The sequence below is a fragment of the Oncorhynchus gorbuscha genome, linkage group LG21 (assembly GCF_021184085.1).
Source record: "Oncorhynchus gorbuscha isolate QuinsamMale2020 ecotype Even-year linkage group LG21, OgorEven_v1.0, whole genome shotgun sequence".
NCBI lineage: Eukaryota > Metazoa > Chordata > Actinopteri > Salmoniformes > Salmonidae > Oncorhynchus > Oncorhynchus gorbuscha.
This window is the reverse complement of record NC_060193.1, coordinates 60,452,501-60,471,007: the sequence shown is the minus strand read 5'-3', so window position 1 is coordinate 60,471,007 and position 18,507 is coordinate 60,452,501. Positions and strand designations below refer to the sequence as shown.

At 46.8% G+C, this 18,507-nt stretch overlaps 1 protein-coding gene across 1 annotated transcript in view; it reads left to right on the top strand.

Annotated features, from left to right (window-relative positions):
• LOC124008064 (R3H domain-containing protein 1-like) overlaps positions 1-18,507 on the top strand; it is a 48,100-nt gene that overhangs the window by 18,885 nt on the left and 10,708 nt on the right. The window contains exons 5-19 of the mRNA XM_046318967.1: positions 2,864-2,960; positions 3,407-3,545; positions 3,690-3,830; positions 4,000-4,108; positions 4,439-4,534; positions 4,666-4,691; positions 4,857-4,910; positions 4,987-5,204; positions 9,889-10,236; positions 10,779-10,924; positions 11,259-11,366; positions 13,378-13,638; positions 13,853-13,973; positions 17,296-17,429; positions 17,786-17,943. Of these exons, the coding sequence (XP_046174923.1) occupies positions 2,864-2,960; positions 3,407-3,545; positions 3,690-3,830; positions 4,000-4,108; positions 4,439-4,534; positions 4,666-4,691; positions 4,857-4,910; positions 4,987-5,204; positions 9,889-10,236; positions 10,779-10,924; positions 11,259-11,366; positions 13,378-13,638; positions 13,853-13,973; positions 17,296-17,429; positions 17,786-17,943 (2,156 nt within the window). The remainder of the gene's footprint in view (positions 1-2,863; positions 2,961-3,406; positions 3,546-3,689; positions 3,831-3,999; positions 4,109-4,438; positions 4,535-4,665; positions 4,692-4,856; positions 4,911-4,986; positions 5,205-9,888; positions 10,237-10,778; positions 10,925-11,258; positions 11,367-13,377; positions 13,639-13,852; positions 13,974-17,295; positions 17,430-17,785; positions 17,944-18,507) is intronic.

Genomic DNA, 18,507 nt, shown 5'->3' with positions numbered 1-18,507 from the left:
GAGAACAAATTCTTATTTTCAATGACGGCCTAGAAACAGCGGGTTAACTGCCTTGTTCAGGGGCAGGACAGATTAGTACCTTGTCAGCTGGGGGATTTGATCTACCAACCTTTTGGTTACTGGCCCAATGCTCTAACCGCTAGGCTACCATTATATCACTAATGTAAACATCTACCTTCCAGAAACCACTGGCTCCTAACTTCTTTACCCAGTTGCCTCTATCCTGAAGTGGTATTTAATTTAAGCTTCTTGCAGCCAGCACTCTGAATCTGTGTTCCAAATGGCACCCTATTCCCTATGGGCCCTGGTCAAAAGTAGTGCCCTATATAGGGTATCATTTAGGTCGCAGGCTGAGTTTCAGTGTGCTGTTCAGCTTTTAGCTCCTCTCTGCCTTTTGTACCAGTGTTGAATAGTGAATCAGAGCAGGAGATGAAGCACAGCAGAGATTAAGATGAGTAGTGGGGTTAAACCAAGGTCAAGGCTGGGATGCTGAGAAGGCCTTGAAACACACAACTGGAATGATAGGAATGTACATTATCATTCAAGTCAGTACTGTCAAATGGTGAGCAAGGCTTTCTATTGGATGGATGTGAAGGTGTGGAAGGTGAGACAGGCTTTCTATTGGATTTATTCTCTTCCCCCAACATAAAGCAGATCTATATTTGACTCAGTATTCACTCCTCTGTAGGTCCATGTACTGTTAGTGTTTGTTTAGTCACATCATTGTAATGTCAAAATGATGTATGATTTTCGGGTGTTTAAAGATGAAATAAAACCATGTTAATCGTTGTGATGTAATTGACGAGGTTGTGATTATCGTACGTAGAGGTGGAAGGTCTATCACTCTGTGCAGCACAGGGTTTTAGCTGAGCTGTTATTTGAAATGAAAACGCTGCTCTCGTAGTAAATAAGATGTTTTTTTTAAATGAGGTCGGTCGGCATGTACTTGTTTTCACAAGCTAAACATGTAAAACCCTTAAATATGTTTTCATTAACTTCCAACCAAGTGTGCGATTGTGTGGATAATTAGATGCAAATTCTTAATGTGACATGCTAATTAATTCTGTCTATTTTAATTTTAGTGTAGTTCTGATATGGCACCCTATTCCCTACAGCGAGGGGGGAAAGTATTTGATCCCCTGCTGATTTTGTACGTGTGCCCACTGACAAAGAAATGATCTGTCTATAATTATAATGGTAGGTTTATTTGAACAGTGAGAGACAGACTAACAACAAAAAATCCAGAAAAACGCATGTCAAAAAAGTTAGAAATTGATTTGCAATTTAATGAGGGAAATAAGTATTTGTAATCTGAAATCTGATTGATTGATTGCTTCTGTGGACAGGTGTCTTTCATACAGGTAAAGAGCTGAGATTAGGAGCACACTCTCTTAAAGGGAGTATAAACTCTTAAAGGGGATGCTCCTAATCTTATTTTGTTACCTGTATAAAAGACACCTGTCCACAGAAGCAATCAATCAATCAGATTCCAAACTCTCCACCATGGCCAAGACCAAAGAGCTCTCCAAGGATGTCAGGGACAAGATTGTAGACGTACACAAGGCTGGAATGGGCTACAAGACCATTGCCAAGCAGCTTGGTGAGAAGGTGACAACAGTTGGTGCGATTATTCGCAAATGGAAGAAACACAAAAGAACTGTCAATCTCCCTCCGGCCTGGGGCTCCATGCAAGATCTCACCTCGTGGAGTTGCAATGATCATGAGAACAGTGAGGAATCAGCCCAGAACTACACAGGAGGATCTTGTCAATGATCTCCAGGCAGCTGGAACCAGTCACCAAGAAAACAATTGGTAACACACTACGCTGTGAAGGACTGAAATCCTGCATCCCCCTGCTCAAGAAAGCACATATACATGCCCGTCTGAAGTTTGCCAATGAACATCTGAATGATTCAGAGGACAACTGGGGGAAAGTGTTGTGGTCAGATGAGACTAAAATGGAGCTCTTTGGCATCAACTCAACTCGCCGTGTTTGGAGGAGGAGGAATGCTGCCTGTGACCCCAAGATCACCATCCCCACCGTCAAACATGGAGGTGGAAAAATTATGCTTTGAGGGTGTTTTTCTGCTAAGGGGACAGGACAACTTCACCGCATCAAAGGGACGATGGACGGGGCCATGTACAGTCAAATCTTGGGTGAGAACCTCCTTCCCTCAGCCAGGGCATTGAAAGTGGGTCGTGGATGGGTATTCCAGCATGACAATAACCCAAAACACACGGCCATGGCAACAAAGGAGTGGCTCAAGAAGAAGCACATTAAGGCCCTGGAGTGGCCTAGCCAGTCTCCAGACCCTAATCCCATAGAAAATCTGTGGAGGGGGCTGAAGGTTCGAGTTGCCAAACGTCAGCCTCGAAACCTTAATGACTTGGAAAAGATCTGCAAAGAGGAGTGGGACAAAATCCCTCCTGAGATGTGTGCAAACCTGGTGGCCAACTACAAGAAACATCTGACCTCTGTGATTGCCAACAAGGGTTTTGCCACAAGTACTAAGTCATGTTTTGCAGAGGGGTCAAATACTTATTTCCCTCATTAAAATGCAAATCATTTTATAACATTTTTGACATGCGTTTTTCTGGATTTTTGTTGTTGTTATTCTCTCTCACTGTTCAAATAAACCTTCCATTAAAATTATAGACTGATCATTTCTTTGTCAGTGGGCAAACGTACAAAATCAGCAGGGGATCAAATACTTTTTTCCCCCTCACTGTATGTAGTGCACTACTTTTGACCAGTGCCCATAGGGAATAGGCTGTCATTTAGGATACAGACTTAATCATTGGGGATATTGCTAGTAGCTACCACTGAAGCTTTTATTTTTTTACCCTTCAAATTCACATCCAGATATCCCAGTCCTTTGATAAGGAGGAGCTGTCTGCCAAGGAGGAGAAAGAGAAGGTGGAGAAACCAGAGAAGATGTCCCGGAAAATGCTGTCAAGAGGTGTGTGGGAGAGTTGGCGGAGAGGTTGATTATCTTTGTGTTGAAAATAGTGAGAGAAAATATAATGGCCATCGCTGCCTTCAGACAGACAGGGTTGTGTGTTACAATACAGGACCTTGGAGACGTGAGCTTTAGTCTAGAGAATTAAATGAACTGATTCCGGAACATGGAGCTCTCTGAGAAATCTAATATAGAATCCTAGGAGACTATGCGTGCGTTCGTAAATTCACTCTAACCATTTTTTTTATTTTTACTAATGCACAACACCCGTTGAATATGAATATATTATATGTGACCAGTGTAAACGTAAGTCCAGTTACAGTGCATTCGGAAAGTATTCAGACCCCTTGACTTTTTCCCACTTTTGTTACAACCTTATTCTAAAATGAATTAAATTGTTTTTTTCCCCTCATCAATCTCACACTATCTGGTCCTCTTGTGTCTAGATTCCAGCCAGGACTACACAGACTCTACTGGAATAGACCTGCATGAGTTCCTGGTCAACACTCTAAAGAACAACCCCAGAGACAGAATGATGCTGTTGAAGTTGGAGCAGGACATTCTGGATTTTATCAGTAATAATGAGTAAGTTATTTAATAAATACAACTTATTGATTGATTTGATGTATTTTATTAATTTATAGTTAATGCAATTTTAATCGAATTCAATTCTATAGTTGTATTATTTTAGCCTTTCAGTAAAGCTCATTCAGCTCTTGTGTTTCCTAGAAGCCAGAAGAGGAAATTCCCTCCCATGACTTCGTACCATAGAATGCTGCTACATCGAGTGGCTGCCTACTTCGGCATGGATCACAATGTTGACCCCACTGGGAAGTCTGTCATCATCAACAAAACTAGCAATACAAGAATGTATGTTTTTCATTTGATACCAGTCAGTTTTAAAACATTTTAAAATACACTATTACTAAACCACAATAATACATTCTATGACGCTTAAATACATCAAATTTCTTTGAAAGTAGAAAGTATGTATTTGGTGTAGGTTTGTTATTCCCACTCCTTTTTTTTTTCTCCACAGACCAGATCAAAAATTCTCCGAACACATAAAAGACGACAAAACGGATGATTTCCAAAAACGCTACATTCTCAAAAGAGACAACGCCAGCTTCGACCGGGAAGACGGCATGGTAGGCCGTTTCTGTGTTCCAATCAAATGTCACCCTGTGTCCCAAATGACACCCTATTCTCTATATAGTGCCCTATGGGCCCTGGTCAACAGAAGTAAAGTATGTAGGGAATAGTGTGCCATTTGGGATGCATCCTCAGCGATATGTCTTTGAGAGGGTGACAATCTGGTGCTGCTGTTCCAGCTGCTGGCTAGGCTAAGCTGTGCGGAAGCTGCTGGCTAGGCTAAGCTGTGCGGAAGCTGCTGGCTAGGCTAAGCTGTGCGGAAGCTGCTGGCTAGGCTAAGCTGTGCCGAAGCTGCTGGCTAGGCTAAGTTGTGCATGTGCTTGCAGATACGAATGCGCCTGAAAGACGACAGGAGAAGCAAATCTATCGAGGAGAGGGAGGAAGACTATCAGAGAGCCAGGGACAGGATATTTGCACCAGATGTGAGATTTTGGCTAATCAATTTAGATTAATGATGCATTTGTGTTTATTATGAAGTAAAATATGGATAGGCTTTATGGACTGCAAATGACATGTAAGTAAGACATTCAAATAGATGTATTTTTTCCCACAGGGAGATAATTTCCACCTAGATGGAAGGTAAATATCATTCACATATCAGTCTAATTTGACACTTACAACATTTGACTGGGTGGTCCAACGTGGACGGCTCGTCTGGTTGGTCCAACGTGGACGGCTCGTCTGGTTGGTCCAACGTGGATTTGATACCCTTTGATAATGTTGCATGGTCATCTCCCCATGCAGGAGCCCTGATGAAGAGGCTTGTATCAGCACTCAACAGAGGCGGCAACTCTTCAGGTACTTCCTTTCTGTCACAGATCTCTCTCTCACTCACACACACACACACATATCCATCCATTCCTTGTTTCCTCAGACTAGGGGACGGGCGGTCAGCCAGCAGTAGACAGAGCAGCTCTGAGAATGACCCCAAGAACTGTGATGCCCGGCCGTGGAGCAGCACTGATTCAGACAGCTCCAACCGTAACCTGAGGCCGACCATGACCAAGGCCAGCAGCTTCAGCAGCATCTCTGTCCTCATCAGAGGAGACAGCTCAGCCAGCAGCAAGAGCACCGGACGCCTCTCCAAAACAGGCAAGTCATGGGGGGAGGGACACTGGCTCATGCACACTGGCTCATGCACACATAGTCAAATGCACGTGCGACGTATGGTGTCCAGTCTGCTCTGTTCCACAGCATAGTGAAGCACCTGTTTTAATAACAGATAAAATGCTCTGTTTCCATGACTACTGATTGACCCCAAGTGTGGTCAGTCACCCTTAGACAATGTGATACAGTAGTTTCTGACTGACATGAGTTGGAATTGGTCCTTCACTGTGTGTCTGTGTGCACCATCCCTGTTTAATACAGGCAGACTGGGGGAATGGAGACCCTGTTTTCTTTGTTTATGCTGTTTTGGTTCTTCCTCGTTCCTTGCCTTTTTTGTTGTTGCTGCCTCTGTTCTGGAGGCTTTTCCTCTTGGTTTCGTGTGATTCCATTTCCACACTGACTGCGCCCGACAGACAGATTTTCCTCTTGGTTTCGTGTGATTCCATTTCCACACTGACTGCGCCCGACAGACAGATTTTCCTTTTGGTTTCGTGTGATTCCATTTCCACACTGACTGCGCCCGACAGACAGATTTTCCTCTTGGTTTCGTGTGATTCCATTTCCACACTGACTGCGCCCGACAGACAGATTTTCCTCTTGGTTTCGTGTGATTCCATTTCCACACTGACTGCGCCCGACAGACAGATTTTCCTTTTGGTTTCGTGTGATTCCATTTCCACACTGTTTCAGATTTTCCTCTTGGTTCCATTTCCACACTGACTGCGCCCGACAGACAGATTTTCCTCTTGGTTTCGTGTGATTCCATTTCCACACTGACTGCGCCCGACAGACAGATTTTCCTCTTGGTTTCGTGTGATTCCATTTCCACACTGACTGCGCCCGACAGACAGATTTTCCTTTTGGTTTCGTGTGATTCCATTTCCACACTGACTGCGCCCGACAGACAGATTTTCCTCTTGGTTTCGTGTGATTCCATTTCCACACTGACTGCGCCCGACAGACAGATTTTCCTCTTGGTTTCGTGTGATTCCATTTCCACACTGACTGCGCCCGACAGACAGATTTTCCTCTTGGTTTCGTGTGATTCCATTTCCACACTGACTGCGCCCGACAGACAGATTTTCCTCTTGGTTTCGTGTGATTCCATTTCCACACTGACTGCGCCCGACAGACAGATTTTCCTCTTGGTTTCGTGTGATTCCATTTCCACACTGACTGCGCCCGACAGACAGATTTTCCTCTTGGTTTCGTGTGATTCCATTTCCACACTGACTGCGCCCGACAGACAGATTTTCCTCTTGGTTTCGTGTAATTCCATTTCCACACTGACTGCGCCCGACAGACAGATTTTCCTCTTGGTTTCATGTGATTCCATTTCCACACTGACTGCGCCCGACAGACAGATTTTCCTCTTGGTTTCGTGTGATTCCATTTCCACACTGACTGCGCCCGACAGACAGATTTTCCTCTTGGTTTCGTGTGATTCCATTTCCACACTTTTTCCTCTTGGTTTCGTGTGATTCCATTTCCACACTGACTTGACAGATTTTCCTCTTGGTTTCGTGATTCCATTTCCACACTGACTGCGCCCGACAGACAGATTTTCCTCTTGGTTTCGTGTGATTCCATTTCCACACTGACTGCGCCCGACAGACAGATTTTCCTCTTGGTTTCGTGTGATTCCATTTCCACACTGACTGACTGCGCCCGACAGACAGATTTTCCTCTTGGTTTCGTGTGATTCCATTTCCACACTGACTGCGCCCGACAGACAGATTTTCCTCTTGGTTTCGTGTGATTCCATTTCCACACTGACTGCGCCCGACAGACAGATTTTCCTCTTGGTTTCGTGTGATTCCATTTCCACACTGACTGCGCCCGACAGACAGATTTTCCTCTTGGTTTCGTGTGATTCCATTTCCACACTGACTGCGCCCGACAGACAGATTTTCCTCTTGGTTTCGTGTGATTCCATTTCCACACTGACTGCGCCCGACAGACAGATTTTCCTCTTGGTTTCGTGTGATTCCATTTCCACACTGACTGCGCCCGACAGACAGATTTTCCTCTTGGTTTCGTGTGATTCCATTTCCACACTGACTGCGCCCGACAGACAGATTTTCCTCTTGGTTTTGACTGCGCCCGACAGACAGATTTTCCATTCCATTTCCACACTGACTGCGCCCGACAGACAGATTTTCCTCTTGGTTTCGTGTGATTCCATTTCCACACTGACTGCGCCCGACAGACAGATTTTCCTCTTGGTTTCGTGTGATTCCATTTCCACACTGACTGCGCCCGACAGACAGATTTTCCTCTTGGTTTCGTGTGATTCCATTTCCACACTGACTGCGCCCGACAGACAGATTTTCCTCTTGGTTTCGTGTGATTCCATTTCCACACTGACTGCGCCCGACAGACAGATTTTCCTCTTGGTTTCGTGTGATTCCATTTCCACACTGACTGCGCCCGACAGACAGATTTTCCTCTTGGTTTCGTGTGATTCCATTTCCACACTGACTGCGCCCGACAGACAGATTTTCCTCTTGGTTTCGTGTGATTCCATTTCCACACTGACTGCGCCCGACAGACAGATTTTCCTCTTGGTTTCGTGTGATTCCATTTCCACACTGACTGCGCCCGACAGACAGATTTTCCTCTTGGTTTCGTGTGATTCCATTTCCACACTGACTGCGCCCGACAGACAGATTTTCCTCTTGGTTTCGTGTGATTCCATTTCCACACTGACTGCGCCCGACAGACAGATTTTCCTCTTGGTCGTGTGATTCCATTTCCACACTGACTGCGCCCGACAGACAGATTTTCCTCTTGGTTTCGTGTGATTCCATTTCCACACTGACTGCGCCCGACAGACAGATTTTCCTCTTGGTTTCGTGTGATTCCATTTCCACACTGACTGCGCCCGACAGACAGATTTTCCTCTTGGTTTCGTGTGATTCCATTTCCACACTGACTGCGCCCGACAGACAGATTTTCCTCTTGGTTTCGTGTGATTCCATTTCCACACTGACTGCGCCCGACAGACAGATTTTCCTCTTGGTTTCGTGTGATTCCATTTCCACACTGACTGCGCCCGACAGACAGATTTTCCTCTTGGTTTCGTGTGATTCCATTTCCACACTGACTGCGCCCGACAGACAGATTTTCCTCTTGGTTTCGTGTGATTCCATTTCCACACTGACTGCGCCCGACAGACAGATTTTCCTCTTGGTTTCGTGTGATTCCATTTCCACACTGACTGCCCGACAGACAGATTTTCCTCTTGGTTTCGTGATTCCATTTCCACACTGACAGATTTTCCTCTTGGTTTCGTGTGATTCCATTTCCACACTGACTGCGCCCGACAGACAGATTTTCCTCTTGGTTTCTGTGATTCCATTTCCACACTGACTGCGCCCGACAGACAGATTTTCCTCTTGGTTTTCGTGTGATTCCATTTCCACACTGACTGCGCCCGACAGACAGATTTTCCTCTTGGTTTCGTGTGATTCCATTTCCACACTGACTGCGCCCGACAGACAGATTTTCCTCTTGGTTTCGTGTGATTCCATTTCCACACTGACTGCGCCCGACAGACAGATTTTCCTCTTGGTTTCGTGTGATTCCATTTCCACACTGACTGCGCCCGACAGACAGATTTTCCTCTTGGTTTCGTGTGATTCCATTTCCACACTGACTGCGCCCGACAGACAGATTTTCCTCTTGGTTTCGTGTGATTCCATTTCCACACTGACTGCGCCCGACAGACAGATTTGTTTGCTTGAGTTTTTTTTTTTTTAACGTTGTTTACGAAGACGGGGCTCACTTTGTGCAGCACAACATCAGCTCTGCTGCTACTGGGAGGCCATGTTGTGTTCCTGTTCGCTCTGTCCTGTGACTCATCTCCTCTGCATGCAGTGCATGGCATCTTTTTGGTTCTTTGGCATCATTTAGCATCTGTCGTTTTAGCATTTTTGATTTTTTAGCTTTCTCATTTTGTTACGGTATCCCCAATTTCTTTATGTGCTTGGTTGTTTTAGTTTGTGTAGAAAACATGAAGAATGATGGCTATCACAATTCTGAATTCATTGGCTTTTACTGTTGGCAAGACAGAGAGACATGTTTCTCTCCTCTCCAGTAATATGTCCAGAGACCAAACTGGAGCCCAGATTTCCTCTTTTGTCTGTCCAGATTTCAAAGCTCCTGGTGGCTTTTGCTTTTGACATCAACTATTAGAGGTTTGTGTACGTGCCAGAAGACCAACTTTGACGTTCTACACCAGGAAAAGTTGTCTGGTTGCATTACTGATAAACTAATAATAATATGTTTTGTGGTTATACTCTTTAAGATGTGGACCACTTAAAATTACACTTGATACGGGCTCATGCAAGATGCCCACAGAGGGACAAATATCACCTATAGCCAATGAATTCACTCACCGTGTGTCCCACTTTTGAATGGACCAATGGCTATGCTGCTTCTACCCCTGTTACCGCAGAAGTGACCAATAGCGGTCGTCCTTGTACCCCTGCCCAGAGGCTGGCTGTGCATGTGTTACAAGCCACTGCCTCTATTTTTACTTTTTATTTAACTAGGCAAGTCAGTTAAGAACTGATTGTAATTTACAATGAGGGTTACACCTATAGGACGCCTTTCTTGATCCTCTCTGTAGGACGTTTAGTGATCTTTTCATCCCTCCCTCCTCTAGGTTCTGAGTCTTCTAATAGTGTAGGGTCTTCTACGAGTTCCATCTCTCGCCCCCAAGTACTCCACCTGCCTCTCCCTGTCCCAGCTGCTCTAACCCAGGCAGCCGGCCCTGTCGGGGGCCCCAGCACGGTGCTACCTACACCCTCCTCCTCCTCTGCGTCCTCCGCTGCCATGGCCCCCAGCAGTAGTAGAGCTTCTGTACACTGTGATCGGGGCAGCAGGAACGGCCCGGCGCCTGCATCCGGCCCAGCGCCAACCCAGGCCACTGCTAATGCTACTAGTTACTATTTGCTTCCCCCGGAAGCCACAGGGATACCGCCTGGCAGTATACTGGTCAACCCACACACAGGTTGGTATCTTCTGATCAGGGTTAGTCCTCATCCTCAGTTCATATCGGCTGGATTGGCTCGTGTCTGTGTGCTGTTTTTATTTTGGGTTTGATGTAATGTTTTATTCCTGGTTGGTTTTGATCATAGTTCTTGTAAAACAAAACTTCTTATTCAGTCTATAAGTCTGTCTGCTCTTCTCTTAGACTGTTGCTGAAATTTTCACAAACTACATATTTTGTTTTGGGTCACATTTTTATCAAAGCCTTTCCAGATTGAATGGACTAAGGGAGTTGGTAAACTGTATATATTCATGGTTTAGTCATTATTCAGGATACATGTTACTATAGCATAACTCCTATTGACTAAATTATACTCAAATGTCCTATAGCCTCTACTGCAGGGCTGTCCAACCCTCTTCATGGGGATTTACTGTCCTGTAGGTTTTCAGTCCAACCCTCTTCCTGGAGATCTACTGAAAACCCACAGGACGGTAGATCTCCAGGAAGAGGGTTGGGCAGCCCTGGTCTACAGTGTATCTAAGTTTGTTGTTCCCCACCTGCAGGCCAACCCTTTGTGAACCCTGACGGCAGTGCTGTGGTCTACAACCCCTCGATGACCTCACAGCAAGGTGGGAGGAGCCAGCAGCCCTTGGCCCCTCCCCTACCACCCCCAGCCCCGCACCAGCCAGCCAATCACGTCCTCTCCCAGGTCAGTCAATGAGTCGACAGCTCATGTATCCCTTCTTTCTCCAGAAAGCCCATTCACTCCCCGCATGCAGTCATTTCTTTACTCTACCTGTTCTCAATTAATATGGTAGATTAGAATCCATCATTTTTAATTCATGCCTCCTAAATTTCCCAGAGAACATTCATCATCTACGAGCTAGGGCTGAGTGAATTATCCAGATATCAATCACGTTCAATTAATTGTGATATTAATCAGCCAGCTCTAGTTCCTCCTATTCAATCACCTCTGACTTCTTAACTTAATGGAGGTCATTCTCCTCTCTTTCCCTCTGTTCTGTCCTTTTCTCCTCCTTCAGCCGGTTCGGCATCTCCAGCCCTCTGCTCCACAGCCGATCCAGTACTCAACCATCTCTTACCCTCCTCCTCAGTTCCTGCCACTCTCCTCTAACCAACAATACACTTTGGTACCTATCAATCCTCTCTATCTCCCACCTGTCTGTTTCTGTCCAGTTCCCTCTTCAGCACCTTGTCACGTAATTAGCTGGTCTTTTATAAGACATGGTCGTTACGTGTGTTAATTCCAGACGTGTATATTTTTATGAGGAATCTTTGATAAGATGGAAAGCAATCTTTATCTGGGAAGACTTTGTGATTGAAGAAGTGTTCAGCAGGATCCTGGATCATGTTCATTAGGCAGAAGACATTTTAAACCTGGAGTTTGCCCAATGGGAACCCAGGACCTTGTTTTCTGTTGCAAAATGTCTTGCAACTGAGTGCTTGTTGAACATGACCCTGTTTGCCCTGTAACCCTGTTAGGTGTAACATGACCCTTTTAGGTGGAACATGACCCGGTTAGGTGGAACATGACCCGGTTAGGTGGAACATGACCCGGTTAGGTGGAACACGGACCCGGTTAGGTGGAACACGGACCCGGTTAGGTGGAACACGGACCCGGTTAGGTGGAACACGGACCCGTTACCCGGTTAGGTGGAACACGGACCCGTTACCCGGTTAGGTTGAACACGGACCCGTTACTCGGTTAGGTTGAACATGACCCAGTGAGTTTGAACATGGCCCCGTTACCCAGTTAGTCCTGTGACCCTGTTAGCCCTTTCATCCAGGTTAGGGGAGGGTTGGCCGTCATTGTAAAATAAGAATTTGTTCTTAACTGACATGCTTAGTAAAATAAAGGTTAGATAAAACAGCCCTATTACCCAGTTAGGTAGACTGGATCGGGCCGCGTTCTGTCAGGTGGACTGGATCGGGCCGCGTTCTGTCAGGTGGACTGGATCGGGCCGCGTTCTGTTAGGTGGACTGGATCGGGCCGCGTTCTGTTAGGTGGACTGGATCGGGCCGCGTTCTGTTAGGTGGACTGGATCGGGCCGCGTTCTGTCAGGTGGACTGGATCGGGCCGCGTTCTGTCAGGTGGACTGGATCGGGCCGCGTTCTGTCAGGTGGACTGGATCGGGCCGCTGTCAGGTGGACTGGATCAGGTGGGTGGACTGGATCGGGCCGTTCTGTCAGGTGGACTGGATCAGGTGGTGGACTGGATCGGGACGCGTTCTGTCAGGTGGACTGGATCGGGACGCGTTCTGTCAGGTGGACTGGATCGGGACGCGTTCTGTCAGGTGGACTGGATCGGGACGCGTTCTGTCACGTGACTGGATCGGGACGCGTGGTCACTGGGATCGGGACGCGTTCTGTCACGTGGACTGGATCGGGACGCGTTCTGTCACGTGGACTGGATCGGGACGCGTTCTGTCACGTGGACTGGATCGGGACGCGTTCTGTCACGTGGACTGGATCGGGACGCGTTCTGTCACGTGGACTGGATCGGGACGCGTTCTGTCACGCGTTCTGTCACGTAGACTGGATCGGGACGCGTTCTGTCACGTAGACTGGATCGGGACGCGTTCTGTCACGTAGACTGGATCGGGACGCGTTCTGTCAGGTAGACTGGATCGGGACGCGTTCTGTCACGTAGACTGGATCGGGACGCGTTCTGTTGTCCTCCTTTCCTGACCTGCTTTCACCCAACACATTCCTCTATGGCTGATTATTCAAACTAACGGTTTGTAATCATTAATTCAATACCAGATGTTGAATAATCCATGAGTAGATACGCTAAACTTCCAATTTCCTGCCACTGAACAGCTTGTCATAGATGACTTAGACTGAGGTAGCCGACTCTGGTGCTATAAATACCCAGTTTGGGTTCCCTGGGTGGTGTTCGGCATCAAACGGTAGAAAACTGACTGAAACGGGGAGAGACGACTAGAACTTGGCTCCAATAAGACACATTCATTTTCTGTATCAAAATGTTTTGCTACGGTGTGCCCTAATAAATATGACCCTAATGATTTGGTCCCTGGTCTTGATGCACGTTGCCTCTGGCCCGGTCTGTTGATTGGATCATTATAAAGGACATGTCCAGACAGTACACATGTTGTTTTCAGCATTGTTCTCTCCCCACAGCAAGAAGGGCTGGCTGCCCAGTTCAGCCACATGAGTGTGGTGCGCCAGGCGTCCAGCGACGTCACTAACGGCGGCCCCCACCCTGCCATGTACCCCTCGGGCCCTGTGGTGCTCCAGGCCCCCCTGCAGCACCAGCAGACTGGCTACATGGTGGCCCCTCCAGGGCCCCCTGTGGTGGGGCCAACCCAGGCCTACCCCGGCCCTGCACACCCTATGAGCCAGCCGGTCATGCAGCAGCAGCAGGGCTACATGCCACAGCAGGTACAACAGTTAGTCACTCACATGGTCAGTCAACACACCATCTCATGGCATTGTCTACTTCCTACCTACATGTTGGTCTCAGTCTCCTTCAGTAATATCAGTGATATTATCCAGAGATGATCACAATTTTAGATTTTTCTCAGAGCGGATCTGAGGTCAGTGTTTAGATTCCAAGGTGACCTCTTGTCTACTCGTTGTCCTTCCTCTCCTGTAGATGCACACATGTTACTGTGCTCCAGCCCAGGACCCCCACTCCCACTGCAACCAGCACTATCGCCCTGTCAGCCCCGTGCACTACACCAGCCCCCAGACCCAGCCTCTTCCCCAGCAGCCAGGTAAACACACACACTGCTCTCTCTCTCTGTGTTTGTCTTGATTAACTGAGCTGTCTCCCAGTGAGCTGCAGTATTCTGTTTCTCTGCACCCTGGGGGGGACACAGTTGTTATCTACAGCCTCCTGCCTCAACACAGCTCTGTTTTACTGGTTGTTAGCTACAGCCTCCTGCCTCAACACAGCTCTGTTTTACTGGTTGTTAGCTACAGCCTCCTGCCTCAACACAGCTCTGTTTTACTGGTTGTTAGCTACAGCCTCCTGCCTCAACACAGCTCTGTTTTACTGGTTGTTAGCTACAGCCTCCTGCCTCAACACAGCTGTTTTACTGGTTGTTAGCTACAGCCTTCTGCCTCAACACAGTTCTGTTTTACTGGTTGTTAGCTACAGCCTCCTGCCTCAACACAGCTATGTTTTACTGGTTGTTAGCTACAGCCTCCTGCCTCAACACAACTCTGTTTTACTGGTTGTTAGCTACAGCCTCCTGCCTCAACACAGCTATGTTTTACTGGTTGTTAGCTACAGCCTCCTGCCTCAACACAGCTTTGTTTTACTGGTCGTTAGCTACAGCCTCCTGCCTCAACACAGCTCTGTTTTACTGGTTGTTAGCTACAGCCTCCTGCCTCAACACAGCTCTGTTTTACTGGTTGTTAGCTACAGCCTCCTGCCTCAACACAGCTCTGTTTTACTGGTTGTTAGCTACAGCCTCCTGCCTCAACACACCACAGCTCCTTTTTACTGGTTGCCTCCTGCTGAACGCAGCACTGTGGCCATTTACTGGCTTTAATGTGGAGGAATGCTACGCTATCGTCTGTCGGGAATTAGGAGGAGTCTCTTGGGGCTGAGCAGAGGGACAAATTAGGCTATATACTGTTAGTCTACTAGTGCATAAACAGTGGAATATCCAGACACAGTGAAAATAATGACTGTTTACAAACCACTTGCATAAGGAAGTTGCTTCTGCAATTAAACAGTTTTGCTGAAGGCTTCAGTATAAATGATGCTTGTGGGAATTGAACCTACAACCTCACCACACTCTTAACTCAGCCACACTGGACCACAGGGGTGTTGGTGATGGGAAAGTCTGGAGTCTGGACTGGAACACAGAGGTGTTGATGATGAAGACCAGGAGTCTGGACTGGAACACAGAGGTGTTGGTGATGAAGACCAGGAGTCTGGACTGGAACACAGAGGTGTTGATGATGAAGACCAGGAGTCTGGACTGGAACACAGAGGTGTTGATGATGTCTGGACTGGAACACAGGGGTGTTGGTGATGAAGACCAGGAGTCTGGACTGGAACACAGGGGTGTTGGTGATGAAGACCAGGAGTCTGGACTGGAACACAGAGGTGTTGGTGATGAAGACCAGGAGTCTGGACTGGAACACAGAGGTGTTGGTGATGAAGACCAGGAGTCTGGACTGGAACACAGAGGTGTTGGTGATGAAGACCAGGAGTCTGGACTGGAACACAGAGGTGTTGATGATGAAGACCTGGAGTCTGGACTGGAACACAGAGGTGTTGGTGATGGAAGACAGAGGTGTTGGTGATGAAGACCAGGAGTCTGGACTGGAACACAGAGGTGTTGGTGATGAAGACCTGGAAAGCGGAGTGGTAGAATGCGGGGCCGGGATGCTGTCTGAGAGTTCTAAGATTCTCACAGTGAACCGGTCTCTTTTTCAGCCCCTCAATTCTCTTCAGTCTCTTCTCCTCTCCTCCAGCGGTCTCTATTCAGCCCCTCACTTTTCTTCAGTCTCTTCTCCTCTCCTCCAGCGGTCTCTATTCAGCCCCTCACTTCTCTTCAGTCTCTCTCTCCTCCAGCAGTCTCTATTCAGCCCCTCACTTCTCTTCAGTCTCTCTTTCCTCCAGCGGTCTCTATTCAGCCCCTCACTTCTCTTCAGTCTCTCTCTCCTCCAGCGGTCTCTATTCAGCCCCTCACTTCTCTTCAGTCTCTCTCTCCTCCAGCGGTCTCTATTCAGCCCCTCACTTCTCTTCAGTCTCTCTCTCCTCCAGCGGTCTCTATTCAGCCCCTCAACTCTTCTTCTCCAACGGCCATAATGATGATGACTTCCTGTTCCTTCAGGGTCGTCATCTGTGTTATTACAATGTGTCTTTTTGGAACCGTTCAGTCCTGCAGATTACAACATAAAGGCACACTGACAATAGACATAAAGCACCTGTTAGCAACTTCCTATTTCACCTGCTGTACCAAGGCAATCTGATCCCGTTCTCTGTGTGCTCAGGTGGAATGGTGTGTGGGGGGATATAATGGGAGAGTCATTTCATGCTTGGTTTGTGAGCAGAGGCTTGGAGAGAGACTGGAGGTCAAAATAGTGTCCCGCTCCTTCACATATGAAACCATTCATTGTCTATTGGCCTCGTCTTGTTCCACTTTTCCTCATTGGGGCTAAAGAATGTTCCAGTCACCTTTTTTTACAAAAGGACGACGACGACTAATGCGGTCCCTGGATTTCTCTGTGAGAAGCTCCAGTCTGTAACCTTGACATTCAGCTGTCCACTATGGAACAAACACTATTTCCAACACCGGTTTGGCGTTGCCAGGGAGGCCGCCCTTTTGGCGTTGCCAGGGAGGCCGCCCTTTTGGCGTTGCCAGGGAGGCCGCCCTTTTGGCGTTGCCAGGGAGGCCGCCCTTTTGGCGTTGCCAGGGAGGCCGCCCTTTTGGCGTTGCCAGAGAGACAACTGTTTTTCTATGTTGCACATTTTGCGTCTTTTTGTAATTTGCTTATGTATTAGTCTTTGTTTTCACTTTTTTTTCTCACTGCGCTCTTCCTTCCTAGGAATCAATATTGTATGATTTTCGCCATGTTTTAGATGTCTTCTACATTGTAATGGGTATCATAAACTGGGCGGTTCGAGCCCTGAATGCTGATTGGCTAACAGCCGTTGTATATCAGACAGTTTACCACAGGGATGACAAAACATGTATTTTTACTGCTCTAATTACGTTGGTAACCAGTTTATAACTTTATAGCAATAAGGTACCTGGGGGTTTGTGGTATATGGCCAATATACCACGGCTAAGGGCTGTATCCAGGCACTCCGCGTTGCATCGTGCGTAAGAACAGCCCTTAGCTGTGATATATTGGCCACATACCACAAATCCCCATGAGCCTTATTGCTTAATTCTAATACAAGTAAAGAGAGATCATCTCCCAAGACAACAGAGGCATATTAAATATGTTTCTCATTTCACTTGGGCTCATTCATTCATAGTCGTTTTGTTTAAAAACAATGAATTGAAATGTTCTACATCTCACTAGATTATTTCAATAGAAGTGAATTGTAACGTCCTAATGTTACTGAAGGTTACCACGCTGTGATGCCAAGTCAGCCCCAAGGCCCTCAGCATCAGAACCTGGTGAACAACCAGCAGCACAGCAATATGGGAAATCACATGACGGCCTTCATGGTCCAGTACCCTTCAATGCCGTCTTATCAGGTACGTTCTTATTGGCTTGTCATTATTAAACTTTTTTTTTTTTTTTTTGCAATTAAATAATCAAATTGATTTGTCCTTTGCTTTTGTTTTGACATGGTTTGATCTTCTATTGTGAACATCTTGCTCTTGTGAACATCTCGCTCTTGTGAACATCTCGCTCTTGTGAACATCTTTGCCTGACTGAAAATCTTATAATTAGATCAACCGAACTCTGAAATGTTAAATAGTTTGAGGATTGAATTGAAAAGAGATTTGAAAGGGATCTGACATCAGATGTCTGTATCAATTGTAAATGTAAAAAATAAATACTCCTGCTTAACCCTGTTTTTCCATATGGTCTTGTGTGCGTGGTGCAGGTATCAATGCCCCAGGGGTCTCAGAACATGCCTCCACATCAGCAGGCATGTCAACAGCCAATGATGATCCAGAGCCATCCAAGCCAAGCTCCCATGGCCATGTCAGGCATGCAGGTTTACTACAGTGTCATGCCCCCAAATCAACACAGCACCATGAGGTAGGAACTGAGCTGTTCTGTTGTTGACAGTAGGAAGATGGACTGTGTATTAAATAGTCTAAATGTTAGGTCTGTAATCTGGTACTGTTTCATATTCCAAAGTAGTTCAACGTTGATGAAAGTGGCGCAGATACCGATGTACCAACCAAACTGCCAACACCATTTACAATAGTCCATTATAGTAGCTAGACTCTATAGAGCCCCCCCCCACCCAGAGCCATAGTTCTCCTATAGTGTAGTTGATGAAGGGAGTTATTGCCGGTGTAGAAACTGGTCCTCATGGGAGCTGAGGTGTACTATTAAGACTGGGCTGCACTGCACCTGTATCATCAGCCTTATAAATCATCCTCCAGACTGCCCTACTAACAGACTCCTCTGAGCTGAAAGTGACCACCAGACTGCCCTACTAACAGACTCCTCTGAGCTGAAAGTGACCTCCAGACTGCCCTACTAACAGACTCCTCTGAGCTGAAAGTGACCTCCAGACTGCCCTACTAACAGACTCCTCTGAGCTGAAAGTGACCTCCAGTGACAGACTGACCCTACTAACAGACTCCTCTGAGC